The sequence below is a fragment of the Propithecus coquereli genome, unplaced genomic scaffold (assembly GCF_000956105.1).
Source record: "Propithecus coquereli isolate 6110/MARCELLA unplaced genomic scaffold, Pcoq_1.0 Scaffold22, whole genome shotgun sequence".
Lineage (NCBI taxonomy): Eukaryota > Metazoa > Chordata > Mammalia > Primates > Indriidae > Propithecus > Propithecus coquereli.
The window spans coordinates 2914656-2929545 of NW_012147189.1; the positions used below are offsets into that span (position 1 = coordinate 2914656).

The 14890-nt window shown below is 33.6% G+C and overlaps 1 protein-coding gene across 1 annotated transcript in view; it reads right to left on the bottom strand.

Moving 5' to 3' along the window:
- The window catches only part of TMEM161B (transmembrane protein 161B), a 76003-nt gene that overhangs the window by 25510 nt on the left and 35603 nt on the right, over positions 1-14890 (bottom strand). Inside the window, exons 3-5 of the mRNA XM_012644757.1 lie at positions 12880-12963; positions 9994-10091; positions 5550-5706 (exon numbers count right to left, since the gene is read on the bottom strand). Coding sequence (XP_012500211.1) covers positions 5550-5706; positions 9994-10091; positions 12880-12963 — 339 coding nt within the window. The remainder of the gene's footprint in view (positions 1-5549; positions 5707-9993; positions 10092-12879; positions 12964-14890) is intronic.

Sequence of the window (14890 nt, forward strand, 5' to 3'; positions counted from 1 at the left end):
GGCATGATAGCTGAGATGAATGAACAACACAGTTGAAGCAGAAAGCATAGGTGATGACAAGAGATGACTCAGTCCTAGGTTTCAGGGTTCAAGATTTTAGTGTCATACATTTCATAAAGCAGTTCTTATGCTTTTAGAATTCTCAAGATTCTGCAGAAATTATAATTGTTATCCTACATAAGTATGTCAAATATAACTGATGGGTGAAGAAAACAAAATGATAATGGAAAAAAACAATTTTCTTCCCCACTTTTTAGTGAATTCATTATTTAAGTTATGTGTATTTAATTTAGGGACCATTTTAACAAAGAACATTTCATCAGGGAGAATATCTGAATTAAATGAGGTATGTATAACTCTAGAATTAAACAGAGCTATTGTCCTGCATAATCAAGGAGAAATGTGTTTGACTAGTAAGTAAACACATACAACAAGAAAATGAAGAGAAGCCAGAAAGAGGTCACATCTACTAAGACTCCATTCCTAGGGTATAAGAGGAAAAACAGATAAATTATAACTAAGATAAAAGATAGGTACAAACAGACTCCTCCTTGGTGTTATTCTGGATATCTGGAATTTAATTCTGGTCTCCTACATGCTGTTAAAAGGAGTACATCATATTGTCACATGCTACAGGTTTGAACAACAATGACAAAAAAAAATCATACACCCAAGCACACATACAAGTCTACTTCCTTCTTTCTCCCTATCTGCTTTATGGAGGGTCAAAGTTGGCAGAAAATAGCCTGGATTGTAAGCTCTTCAGCACTTTCTATCCTCTCTAGGATGGGGAGACAGCCAGCTATGAGATTCCCACAGGGATGCTATTGTTTGGTGCCTTTCAGTACTTAAAACTAAGCAGAGCCAGTTCAGTATGTGAGATCTTTGCTCTAACACTATTAGGCATTACTGAGTAAAGATAAAATTTATTTACATAAACAATACAAGTATCTATTAACAAGCATGTTTTTTTATAATAATTTTGCTGGTAGGTAGGCATTAAGAGCTGAATCAAATTAAAACTGCTTATCAAAAACATGCATTCACACATATGTATAAAACAAAGTGAAGGAAAAAATGTACCATAATAAACAATGTTTTGGAGAACATGAGAACTCATTAAAGTATGAAAAAGTACCATTACATGTAGTCAGCTAGTGCTAATTATCAAATTAAAACATTTTTAGTGTGTTTTATACATCTCCATGTCTAGGGATAGGACTTTATTCTGATTGAATTGTATTTTCACATATTTAATACTACAGAATTAAACAGTAATATTTTAAATGCTTGAACTTAAATCTGTTCTTGGAATTAGTGCAACACTGGATATCTGGGGATGTTTCTCAACTGATAACACATGATCAGTATTTCTACCCAGTACACTGCTATATGCTTTTGAAAATGTCGACTCTTAAGGTTTTGTTCTCGCCCTTCTGGTCTAAATTATATCTAAATCAATCCAAAAGAGTCAACAGAGAGATAGCACAGTGGTGATGAAATGTCAAATCATATCATATATTTAAAATGGTATTCACTTAAAGCTCTAAAAGGTGGTTCTGCAATCTTTGGCTAAATATAAAAGATGTGAGCCATGCATCTCCTCTGCTCACTCATAAACAAATAAACCACATAAAAAGGAAAGTAAAAATCATCAAGAACAATAAGAAAAGAGACAACTGCAGAAAAAAGTCAACAAAATTTTGGAAGAAAGTTTAAGTGGATGGAAAAGCAATAACTAATCGAGGTTTCAGCTTTCTGTTATGCTGGGTCTGCAAGGGGAGGAACCCAATAAGAAGAAAGCAAATTCATTTATCAGAAGCCCTGGAAAAGTCAGGAATTGGACACACCAGGTACCTCCAAACGCAAGGTTGCACAATGAATGAAAACAGGAAGATTGGTTGAAAGTCTGTATTAGCAATAATTAAGACTTCCCAGATTTTTTGTCTTGCCTAATTACATAGATTAGGTGCTCGTCTTTCACCAATTCTGACAAAAACCTATAATGATTACTACCTAAAGATGTTAAACCAAAGAAGAATGGCTTGGGAGTATTATGCAAAAATTAGGATGACAATGAAGAATAAAAAACAGTAGGGCAATAAATAAATGTCAGTACACTGATTGTTGAGACTCTAAGCCCTCTTCTTGGATTAATTCCTATAACACTGGCTGTCACTTACTCCACTGTTGGGAGAATGGACAATTCCTCTCTGGAGAAATTGAGAGCCCCAAAACCTACAGGAACTGGTATTCATAGGTGCCCCCCAAAATACTGTCAGGCCCTCACTCAATCATCCACAAAAAAGACCCACCAGTCAACAAGCTAAGCTCTAGCCACTTGTAAAAAACTTCCAATTTTTAAGGGCCCTCTTATACATATTAACAGACACTCAAAGATCACAAGTCATTTAAGAACAATCTCTGACTGTGACTAAAACAAAAAGGGGAAAAAACTCAGAAAATAAACAATGCAAGGCACAACTTAGAATATGCTTAATTATTTCTAACATTCTTAGAAATAAAGATATTACGTATCCATGACTCAAGAATGTTATGAAAATATAACATTTAAAAATATCTTAAAAATTAAAACAAATTGATATAAAATTCAACACAAATGTTAAAAGACAAAATTAGGAAGAAAAAAATCAAGAAAATAGTATAAAATAAATGGAAAAAGGGAAATAAAAAAATTAAAGGATCGTTCAAGGAAACTGAATATCTCACTAACAAGTTCCTAAAAAAGATGATAGAAAATGCCAGATTCAGTAGTAGTCCCAGCTGTTTGGGAGGCTGTGGTGGGAGAATCGCTTGAGCCCAGGAGTCAAGTCCAGCCTAGACAATATAATGAGATCCCCATCTCTTAAAAAAAGAAAAAAAGCAGCAGATTGAGCACATCACTTACTTTGGTCTCTTTCTAAACCCCACCAAAATGATGGTAAAGGAATCTGTTTTTAGGAACATAAATACAGTGAATGAAAAAAGAAAAAAAAAAAGTAATAAAATTTTGGAAGCTAGAAAGCAGGCAGATAAATGATTGACTAAAAAGAATGAGGAAGCTGAATCAGAAAGCCAAGAAGCAATCTGATTTTACTGCAGAACTCTCAGAAAGGACAGGGGATTGGTTAGATGACAAATAACTCTCTATACTGGGGTGAAAGTACCCGCTACTGAGTGTGTGTGTTGGGAGTAATAGTAAGTATCAATAATAAGTACTACTAAAAAAAGTACTTTTAAAAAGTAATCAGTCTAATCCACCCCCATCTGAATTAGCTTTGGAGATTTACGCTTTGGAGAGGGTAAAAAAATATAATCTCTGGCCTTGCCACATCATTCAACAACGCGCCCTCACCATGTGCTCAGAGCTCCCATTCAGGTTTTCAGTATCTCCCACTTAAATATGGACAGGCCAACATAGATCATTAGAGCTATCTGAGAAAAGCCTTTAACGTGAAAAACAGTAGCCAAACCAAACAAACAGAAGCAACATAGAGTAAAAAGATACCTTAACAGAAAAAAACCTTTTAACAAAATCTATCATTAATATCTTAAAATAGACATAAGAAGACAATGTAATAATAAAATAAGCAGGATTCCATAAAGGGGGGACAGGAAAACAGAAGAAAAAAGCCTCCTTAAAATTAAAAATTAGAGCAGAAATTCAAAACAATAAACTCAATAAAATGGTTGAGAAGGTTAAGAAATTTTCTCAGAAAACCAAATAATATAAAAATATAAACATGAACATATATGTGAGAGAAAGAAGATGATAGTCTTAAAAAACAGTCTAGGAGATCCAATATTTGAACAATAAGCATTCCAGAAAGACAGAAAATGAGGAAGAAGAAATCACCAAAAAACTAATTCAAGAAAATTTTCTAGAACTCAAGAACATGAGTTTCCAGATTGGTAAAGTCCCAGCACAGGAGATGAAAACAGATCCTCCATAAGGCACATCATCATACAATTTCAACATACTAGGTAGCTACGTAAAGAAAAGACAGTAAAGATTCCACAGGGAAAAAAATAGGACACAGATACTCAGAAATTGAAATGGCAGCTAGAATTTTCAGCGTAAGAATGGAACTTCAAAGACAATAAAATGATGTCTTCAAAATTTTCAAGGGAATAATTTCAACCTAGAATTCCATTCCCAGCCAAAGGACCAATTAATTTTTAGGGCAAAATTAAAATGTACTTCCCATGCAACCTTTTTTGAGGATGATACTGGAGGATATACTCCACCAAAATGAGAAAGTAAACCAAGTAGGAGGCAGGCATGGAATATAAGAAAAAAAGAACTCCCCTTCAAGAGAGATGCAAAGAGAATGCCTACTAAGATGATAATGACTGACGGCAAAGGCACAGCTGCATCTCAGGTGGGAAGGTCAACCAATCCAGACTCAGGCTTATTTGAGGGCTCCAGGAGAACTCTCTCTATGAAGATGAAATTGACATACTCCATGATACTTCTGAAGATATTGAGATTTAAAAATAAAAAAAAAAAAATCTCCCAGTAGTAAAAGATAGGAGTTCTAGATTTAAAGGGTAAATCTAGATGGTAACACAATTAATGATAAGACTTTAGAAACCAAAAGAATAAAGACAAAAAGCTTCAGGAGGGTGTATGTGGGGATTGTGCACGGGGGGAGTAAGTATACAAGAAAAGCAAAAGGGCATCTAATTTCTCAAGAGCCTTCAAAATTGAGGAAAAATTAATTCTAGAATTCTAAGAATTTTCTACTGAACAAAACTAACAATCAAGTACAGGGGAAAAAATAAAGATAATTCCAGGCATGCATGATTTCAAAAAACAATTTACCATCCTTTCTAAGGACACTAAAGGAGAATGTACTCTGCCAAAAGGAAAGTAAACCAAGGAAAAGGAGATCATGGGATCCAGAAAAAGGTTAGAGGAAATTCTTAGGAAGATAATGAAGAAAGTGCCAGGATAACAGCTATGCAGGAACTTTAGAAAACTTAAGGCTGCAGGGGAATATTTCCAGGGGAAAACAACAAAAATGATGTATGTGAACTACTAAAGTTCTAAGAATTTGTAGAAGAGTTTAGTTTCCACATAATAAAAATAAAAAATTGTTCAAGGAAAGTAATAATACACTATAATGTCTGGTTATCAATAATTTTTCATAGGTATAACATGGTAAAAGTGACTATAAATTCAATAAAATGTTATCTCTAGTTAGTTATTTTGGGAGAATGGAAGGGAAGGAAAGAGGAAGAAAGGTACAACAATATCTAAAATTAAAGTAGTACCATTATCACATAATATTTAAACATAAGGAAAGAAATCCCAAAAGAAATGCCTAAAAGAGATGAAAGTGGCAGTCTCTGTGACATTAGACTTCGATAAGAAAGAAAAGGCAGGCACAACTGGCTTTTTAAACTATCTATCTGAAAATTTTTTCAATTACATAAAGAAGAATTCAATAAAGAAAAGTTGACCTAAAATCTTTTTCAAATCAAAGATTAGATCTAATGGTGTTAATTGCAAAATAAATTAATATTAATGATGTTTTGAAGGATACATTGCAAAAGACAAAACAAGCAGGCACCAGACTAAGCTGATATTCATTTCCTGTGTAGGCTTCATAAAATTGTAGTAGACTTCAGTTACTAGATACACAACTGTAGCAGCCACTGTGAAATCCACCAGCCACTGGTATTCTGGAAAGTAATGCAATGCTGCAAAATAAAGGTTAAAAAAAAAAGTTTCACTTAAATTTTCTTAAGTAGCTTATGAAGATTTATTAAAAATTAACTTTAAGTAGGCTAGACTTATTCTATTTGTCCATTTGTAATGAAAAGTTTGCAAATGTAAGAATCTAAAAATGTAGGTAATAGACTGAGAATGTTAGCATCCAAAATTAAATTTCAACACCTCATATATTAAATAATTAAAATAACCCTGAAAGGATAAGCAAAAATTACTTAAACTGCTATTAAAATATGATTATAAATGTGCTGGTATTTTCTTAACTAATTAGCCATTTTTTACAGAAATCATAAGTTTTTTTGTAAGGACTTATCTATAACCTTAACTTCAGAATAAAACTCAGTCTAAAATATAACAAATTTACTTATATTATTCATTTCTGTGAAATAAGATATGAATATGTTACAGTTATTAACTGCAGTAGTGGTAGATTAGTAATTTTGTGAGTTACTGTAGATTAAAATAAGTGAATAAATAATACCTTTTATTCCCTATGTTCTGCAAAAAAAGCTGAATGTCTATTGGTTTTCCATAAAACCATAACCCTTAAACAAACTATTCCATTATAATCATTTATATTAAAATTAACATTCTTTGAAAGTAAATATAATTCCACCACTCTTTGCATCTCAGGTATTTTAAACTTATATGGTATAGATAATCTGGTTTACTTCTACTAGAGTGTAGTCCAAAGTACCAACATCATTTTTTAGAAGGCCTCCTAAAAACATGGAAATAATTCATGTACATAAACATCAGTTCATATGTTCTTACCTGCACATAATAAAATGATCTACATTACTCTGGAAAACTTTCAATTGTAAAACGTAATACAATTATACCTGATATAATATTCTTATAAAAAAAGTATTTCAAAAATAAAATACCACTCAAAGACCTATTAAAAATGTCAAAACAGACTAACCAAAATTTATACCATTTCTATAAGGTGATAGCAAGGTTTTTAAAATCCCAAATCTTTTAATGATTGGGTAAACTTTTTTAATTTTCTGAGTTATTTTAACACTCTTAATTTGCTTCAAGTTATTTTAACTGCTTTAGATATTCTGCTGTGACTGACTGAGCTTTCGAACAACAGCCTGAAAGATTTATTCTAAAATGGTTGCAGGGTGCCTACCCTCAATCACCAATCACCTCCCCTTACAAAGAAAAAAAAAAAAAAATCCACATTGAGCCTTTTAAATACTGGAAGGAGGACAAGGAGATGGATAGAAAACATAAACAAAAATCCATTCATCCAAATGTTTTAAATTTTTATTAACAATAATTGAAGTAAGTGTTCTAATTCTCCAAGGCTGTCCACACTAACAGGGACTTCCTTGATAAAACTCGCTCATAGCAAACAGCTAAACGACATTCAAAAGTTCTTAGTTTCTGTAAGAGGTTCTTATAATAAATAGCTAATACAAACTAAGACAGATTTTCAAGATAGTTACTGGGATATCAATAATACATACATTCAATGAAAGTTCAAATTATATATATTCTTGGTTATATATTTAAGTGTTATATTCTTTTTTGTATTCAATAATGTAATTATATATGTGCCTTTTAATAGAATATTGAAGGCAAAAGACATTGAGACAGAAAACCCTCTACGGTTACTTAAACACATATACACAACATACATTCACAAAGGATTATCTATATTTATAAGCATAAATATCTCCTTGCTAGTCTGGTTAACTGGAAATGCTCTTGATATTATATGAACAGTTGTTAAACTAGCATCATTTCCAACTAATTTTCAAAATTGTACAAGTGAGACCAAATACTCAATAAACTACATGCTGAAGCTACATTACCCTATTTTCAATATTTTAAGTTCATTAAAATAGCCTAATTCTCACTGACTGGCTCTAAGACATTCAGTGTGTAACCCTGCCCAAGTTATTTAATTCTTTCTAATGAGGGGGGAAAAAAAAGGATAGCAATTACCCACCTCACAATTGTGAGGATTAGTTAATATAAGTATTATAATAATGTTTGATACTCAATAATTTTAAGATATACTAAAGTTAATTAGTTGTTAATTATTCAAAAACCATTAGATATTAGTAAAAATGTCAAAAACTAAAAATAAGGAAGAATGTGTACATATTCTTGTATTTATACATGTCTGTGAACATTTTACACAAATAAGCACATGTAAGAGATTACTAAAACAAATATGACAGCTACTAATCAAAAAGTCAAAGTACCTTTAAATGTTTTAAATGTCGCATAAAAAACAGTTAAAAAGAAAAAAGATCACATAACCAGTCTTAAAAATCTGAATATTAGAAAATTGATTTACATTGCTCTTCATTGATATTTTTGGGTTCCAGGACACCCTTTCCATATATATAATACAATCTTTGTGGACAAATTAATCAACTGTCAAATTTTTTGAAGCCACTTTGTATCACAAAATGATTCTATATGAGATGCTAGATAAATCTGTTAAGGTTTTTTGTGGGTGGTGTGATTTAACCCAAAAAGGGCCAAATTGTCCTTTTTGATATGATAGTTTATATGACATTATTAAAATTACATTTAAAAAAACACATATTTGATTTCTTCATTTATCACATAAACCAGTGGTTCTCAAAATTGTCAAAAATCAGTCACTTGGAGTACTTTTAAAAATAGAAATTCTCAGAACCTACTCTAGATTCACTGAATCTCCAAGGGTGGAAGAACAGGAAATATTCCTTACTTCCTTCTTTCCTCCTTCTGTCCCTTCTTTCCTTCTCTTCCTACCTTCCTTTCTTTGTGACAGGGTCTCACTCTGTCACTCAGGCTGGAGCGCAGTGGGGTGAAGATAGCTCACTGAATGCTCAAACTCCTAGGCTCAAGCAATCCTCTCACTTCAGTCTCCTGAGTAGCTGGGACTATAGGCCCGTGCCACAACACCCAGCTTTTTTTTTTTTGTAGAGATAGGGTCTCACTATGTTGTCCAGGCTGGTATCAAACTCTTGGCCTCAAATGATCCTCCTATCCCTAATGAATAGAATTACAGGCATAAGCCACTGTACCCGGCTAGGAATCTTTAATTTTACAGTTCCTCAAGTGATTTTGATGCATACCAAGTTTTAAAAACGAATGTTTTAAATAATATCATATCATCTTAGATGCCTTTCCTTTCTAGGAATAATTTCATATAAATTTCATTTTAAGTCATATAGTGACTTAAAGTCATTGTAGGCATTACATAATTATAGAAATTAAGATACAGGAGGAAAACTAAATGACTTATTCAGAGATACCCAATGGGTAAAGGTGAATCTTAAATAAGTGAAGTTTTCCAATTCCTAATCCAGTTCATTATTCTAAAACTACTTTCCTTTCTACTAAATGTGAGAATAAAATTGAATTATTGTAAATATAGCTAATTCTTTTTTCTTTTTTTTTCAGAACTTGTGAACAGGAAGTAAAATATAAGTAATTTAATACAAATACAGTTGACTCTTGAACAACATGAGTTTGAACTGCACAGGTCCACTTATCTGTGGATTTTCTTCTGCCTTTGCCACCAGAGATAGCAAGACCAATCTTCTCCTCTTCTTCAGCCTACTCAAAGTGAAGATGATGAGGATGAAGATATTATGATGATCCACTTCTGCTCAATTGAACAGTAAATATATTTTCTCTCTTATGATTTTAATATCATTTTCTTTTTTCTACATTATTGTAAGAATACAGTATATAATACATATACAATATGTGTTAATCGACTGTTTTTGTTATCCATAAGTCAACAGCAGGCTATTAGTAGCTAAATTTTTGGAGAGTGAGAAGTTATACTTGGATTTTCGACTACGCAGGAGTCAGCAACCTTACCCCCCACCCCCATTCCTCAAGGTTCAACTGTATTCAAATGCAGTTTTGCAAGTCACATTAGAAAAGGAGGAGGCTGGCATAGATAGCAAAAAAAAGTCTAGAATTCTAGATTATAAAAACTGACTGTGATCTCAACTTAATAAACAGAAACTGTGTAACAAATTTGTGTAAGTCAGCCTTTTCTGAAAAATGGGCAAAATAATACAAGCTAGGTGAACAGAAAAAGAAATTTAATTCAATGAAGTCATTTTTGAGCTCTAAGTTCTTAGAAAGAGTCCGTATTCTATATAATGGATTTAAGGATTAGAAAAACATATAAAGCAAATCTAGCTACAATAGATAAGATGAAAGTACTTTCACTACCATAATATAAAACTGAGATTTCCAGAATATTTTATCAAGATTTCCCTTACCTAAAGTATCCACTTCTGTAACTGACTTTGTTTCTAGATGAAGGTCAATATCCTTTGGAATGGTTAATGGCTTACTTTCAATGTGACCATTATATTTCCTATAAAAATCAGACAAGTGACACAAAAAACAAGTTACCTACACTGTTAATCCAAGTCCTTGTTTCAAACTAATTATAAATGAGATTTTAAATTTCACAGTGAAAAAGAGAAGCAGAATTTCTAATATTTTCATCAAAAAGGAGGGTAAGATACTCAAAGGTAGTTTTTAAAGGGGGACTACAAAATGTGGAGGTAAATTATCGTGTGAATATACAGATCAGGTAAAGAATTACTTAAATTAGTGACAGCAACAAAATCATTTCTCACCCATTTCTCCTACTCTCTCTTCTGTAGATTGAAAGACAACCTAACATCTCTTTCTTTAGGCACAAGAGTAAACACAAATGAAGACAAAGTATACTTCTCTTCGAAATGATATTAAGCACATACATACATACATATAAACAGACCTGTAACTATATACATGTCAAGAGTTGAAGAACTATAAGATTTCTATGCATGAGAAATTCAGAAACATTAAAGACTAACTTGGAATAGCTTTTACTAAAAATCACATGTGAAGGACAACAACAGAATTGTTCAGGTGCACTTGTATCATTTCCAAATTTAATTCCTAAAGACAAACAAATATATATAAAGTAATAAACTAAGTTTTAATGACAGTAATTTCAAAACTGGAAAACAGTTTTGCATTTATTCTTGAATAAGTATAAACTGGGAAAACCTCAGTAAAAAATTATTTCATGTCAATAAGTCAAACAATAATTCTTGTTACTATGAATACAACATCATCAATAATTTATCTTTTTGTAAATATAAAACATGTTCTACATATAAAAATTATTGTAAAATAAAATTATTGATTATAAAGCATGAGAATTCAAATATTTATGAAACGAATCCTATACCTACAGTCCCCAACCCCTGGGCCAAGGGCAGGTTCTAGGCCATGGCCTATTAGGGACCGGCCCGCAGAGCTCCACCGCCATACCCCACTTCCCCTACCTCCCCTACCTCATGGAAAAATCGTCTTCCATGAAACAGAGGAGGGGGCAGGCAGAGCAGGAGGTGAGCTGCCAGTGGGCGAGAGTATTTACAGCACTCCCCATCACTCCCATTACTGCCTGAGCTCTGCCTGCCTTCCCCAACCCCCAACCCTGTCCTTGGAAAAATTGTCTTCCATGAAATCCACCCCTGGTGCCAAAAAGGTTGGGGACTGCTGCTATACTACATAACTAAATTTTACAAATGTTGGATATGATAGCTATAATGGTTAAAAATAAACATAGAAACAAAAAACTAACCTGGATTAAAATCCTGGGCATTGAGAGTTATGTGAACTTGGACAACTCATCTAACATCTCTGATCAACAGCTTCTCATTAGTAAAGCGTGAGTTAAATTATCAGCTAATACTCAGGGTTGTTGTGTAGATTAAAAATTACTGTGCAGTGTAAAAGTGTTTTAGAAACTATGTTAGGCAGGAATATTTCATTAAAGAACCTAACTACTGGAATAAAAAGAAGGAAGGTTTACAATTAATATTCTAATGAGCTTCAAGGTATATTTGTAGTAAGTGAAAATGAGGGTGGTAGTAAGATCAGAAAAGACAGTCTTTTCAAATTTCCAATTTCATACCAAATAATCATTAATATTTAAGGAACTTTTTTGGACCTACAAATGTATTACATCAGGTTAACATAATTTTTATGACATACATTAGAAATTTGGTGATAATTTGTTGTCACTTACATTTTAAAATATATTATAATCATGATTTCAGAGTCAGAAAGGACGACCTAGGTAGTTCTCCTGGATCCTGAGATGAGAAAACTAAGGCCCATTCAGAGAGGCTAATTGACATGCACTTTCCCTAAGAGTTCACTTTAAATAGAGATATAACATCTTAAAGCTGGAAGGATCCTTCAAAATAACTATGTTCATTCTTTTCATTTCATAGATGAGGCTACCGTGGTCCATTCAGGCAGTTCTCCTCATAAACTTTAAACGTGGATAGGATATTCAAGAGCTACATGGGACTTACAAAGTTACACTGCCCACCCCTTTTATTGTAAAAATGAAGAATATGAGGCCAAACGCACATCAATTTGCCCAATAACACAATACAAAGTAGTAGCAAAACCTGGAAAAGAACCCAAATCAACTGACATCTTTTTTTTTTTTTTTTTGAGACAGAGTCTCACTGTGTTGCCCAGGCTAGAGTACCGTGGCATCATCCTCACTCACAGCAACCTCAAACTCCTGGGCTCAAGCGATCCTCCTGCCACAGCCTCCCGAGTAGCTGGGACTACAGGCATGCGCCACCATGCCCGGCTAATTTTTTTTTTTCTATATATTTTTAGTTGTCCAATTAATTTCTTTCTATTTTTTAGTAGAGGCGGGGTCTCACTCTTGCTCAGGCTGGTTTCGAACTCCTGAGCTCAAACAATCCGCCCACCTTGGCCTCCCAGAGTGCTAGGATTACAGGCGTGAGCCACCGCACCCGGCCAACTGACATCTTTAAATGAGTTGCAGGATAAAGAATAAAGACATGGGTTACAGTTCTCTCCCCAGTCAACCCTGACTAAATTTTCTTTAATATGATGGCTATTCTGTTTCATAATTTACACACAAAGAAGAATAAAGTTAACCATTCTTGAGTAAAATAATCAGTTTTGTCTGTCTATATTAGATTACTACATATTGGATTTTTATGGGTTTTGATTTCAAATTTATCAACTGCTTACAACATAATCAGTAAATGTTCCTTAGATACATAAATTGTGTTAAATATTTGACACTTTACAAGCCCAGCAATATAACTTACCTATCTTTTCTGCTTTTTCCTTTTTGCTGTTTCCCTGCAAGAATTCTTAATTCTTCTTCTGTAGGATGTTGATACCACCTCAAACTAAGGAAAAAAAGAAAAAAAAGGAATCCTTTCAAATAAAGCACTTAAAATCACCAGAATTATGTGTTTACCCTACAAATAGTTATTGAGTTTCCTATTTTTGAAGACACTGTAGGGAAATAGATGAAAACTGTAATCCGAAACAGATACTACTGCTTAAGCCTTAAAAGGGTCCAGGTTAAAATCTAGCAAATACTCACCAAGCACTTACTAGATGCCAGGCCCTGCAATGCTGTTTGTATGTATATTTTTTTACAACTGAGAATGTATTAATATATATAGTAAGATTATATAGGCTTACTGTTAAAAGTAAATGAAGTGAACTCTACAGTCAAGGTGGGGGGTAGGGGGGAGAACACATTATTTCTCCAGCAATTCTTCATTTCGTGGAATTGATAGTCATAAAGAGAGTAGTTTGAATGCTTTCACATTTACATTTCCTTTCTTTCTCTCCTTTAATTTAGTTTGAGAATTAGAGAAAATCATTATATTACAAAACGTTTTTACTCATGGCTGTATTTAACCTTCAGTTAGGGCTCCAACAGCAACTGGGTGTGTTCACCTCCACCACATAGTCAAAATGCTGTAATCTGAAGGAATACACAAGATCCAAACAAGTCATTTATTCCCTCCCAGGCATCAACTGGCTCATTCTAAATTTCAAGTCTGGCCAAGTGGTCCCACAATCTATCAGTCACTTAAATTTGATATTCAGATCTTACCTTCAATGTGCCCTCTCCACATGCTAACATCACTTCTGTTCAACTCTTAAAATTCTAAAATCTGCCTGCTGTACTGGGTAAGATCTTAGTTCAAACCTTAGTTCAGCATATCATCCTCTGTAGCTCTATTGCAAAATTCTCTAATTGGCCACCCAGCCTTCCCCTGGACCTACTCCTCACCAAATTCATTCTGAGCTCACCTTTAGTTATTTTTCCATAATGGAAATCTTATCAAGGTATATCCCTGTTTAAATCTTTTCCAACACTTGTCTCAGGGTAAAGCAATGAGTAAGGTAGTTAGACAAGGACTCTGACCGAGGCCCTGTTGTTATAAAGAAATGTAGACCTAGTAACTGCTAGACCTTCCAATTTTTTAACTGCAATAATCCAGACTTTTTAATGTGAAATATCCCAATTTTTAAGAAATATTAGCAACTGATTTCCTGGGTTTTTTTTTGTTTTTTTTAGAGACATGGTCTTACTCTGTCACCCCGGGCTGAAGTGCAGTGGCTTGAACATAGTTCATTGTAACCTCCAACTCCTGAACTCAAGCAATCCTCCTGCCTCAGCCTCCCAAGTAGCTGGGACTACAAGTACATACCACCATGCCCATCTAGTTTTTAATTTTTTTTTTTCATAGAAATGGGGTCTTGTTATGTTGCCCAGGGTGGTCTCAAACTCCCGGCCTCAAGCCATCCTCCCATCTTGGCCTCTCAAAGTGCTGGGATTACAGGTGTAAGCCACCACACCCAGCTTGATTTGTTTTTAAAAACACTGCAGAACTGGCAATTTGAGTACCGACTGAATATTTGATGATGTTAAGGAATTATTGTTATAAACATTTAGCTATTATGAGATTGTGGTAATTTTTTAAAAGCTCATATATTTAAATACACACACTGAAATACCTATGACTGAAATAATAAGATGTTTGGAATTTGCTACGAAATATATTGGGGGTAGGGGAGGTGAAGGGGAGTACAGATAAAACACGTTTGGCCACCAGCTATTAAATTGTGATGAGCACATAGGAGTTCATTATATTATTGTCTACTCTGTATGTTTGAAATTTTCCATTACAACACACATTACAAGGCCCAAATGTTTATGGAGTTTGTGACCTCCTGCTTCCACAGCCTTTCATAATCTGACCATTACCTACTTCTCCAGATTCATCTTCAACCATTCCTAATTGAATGTAACAC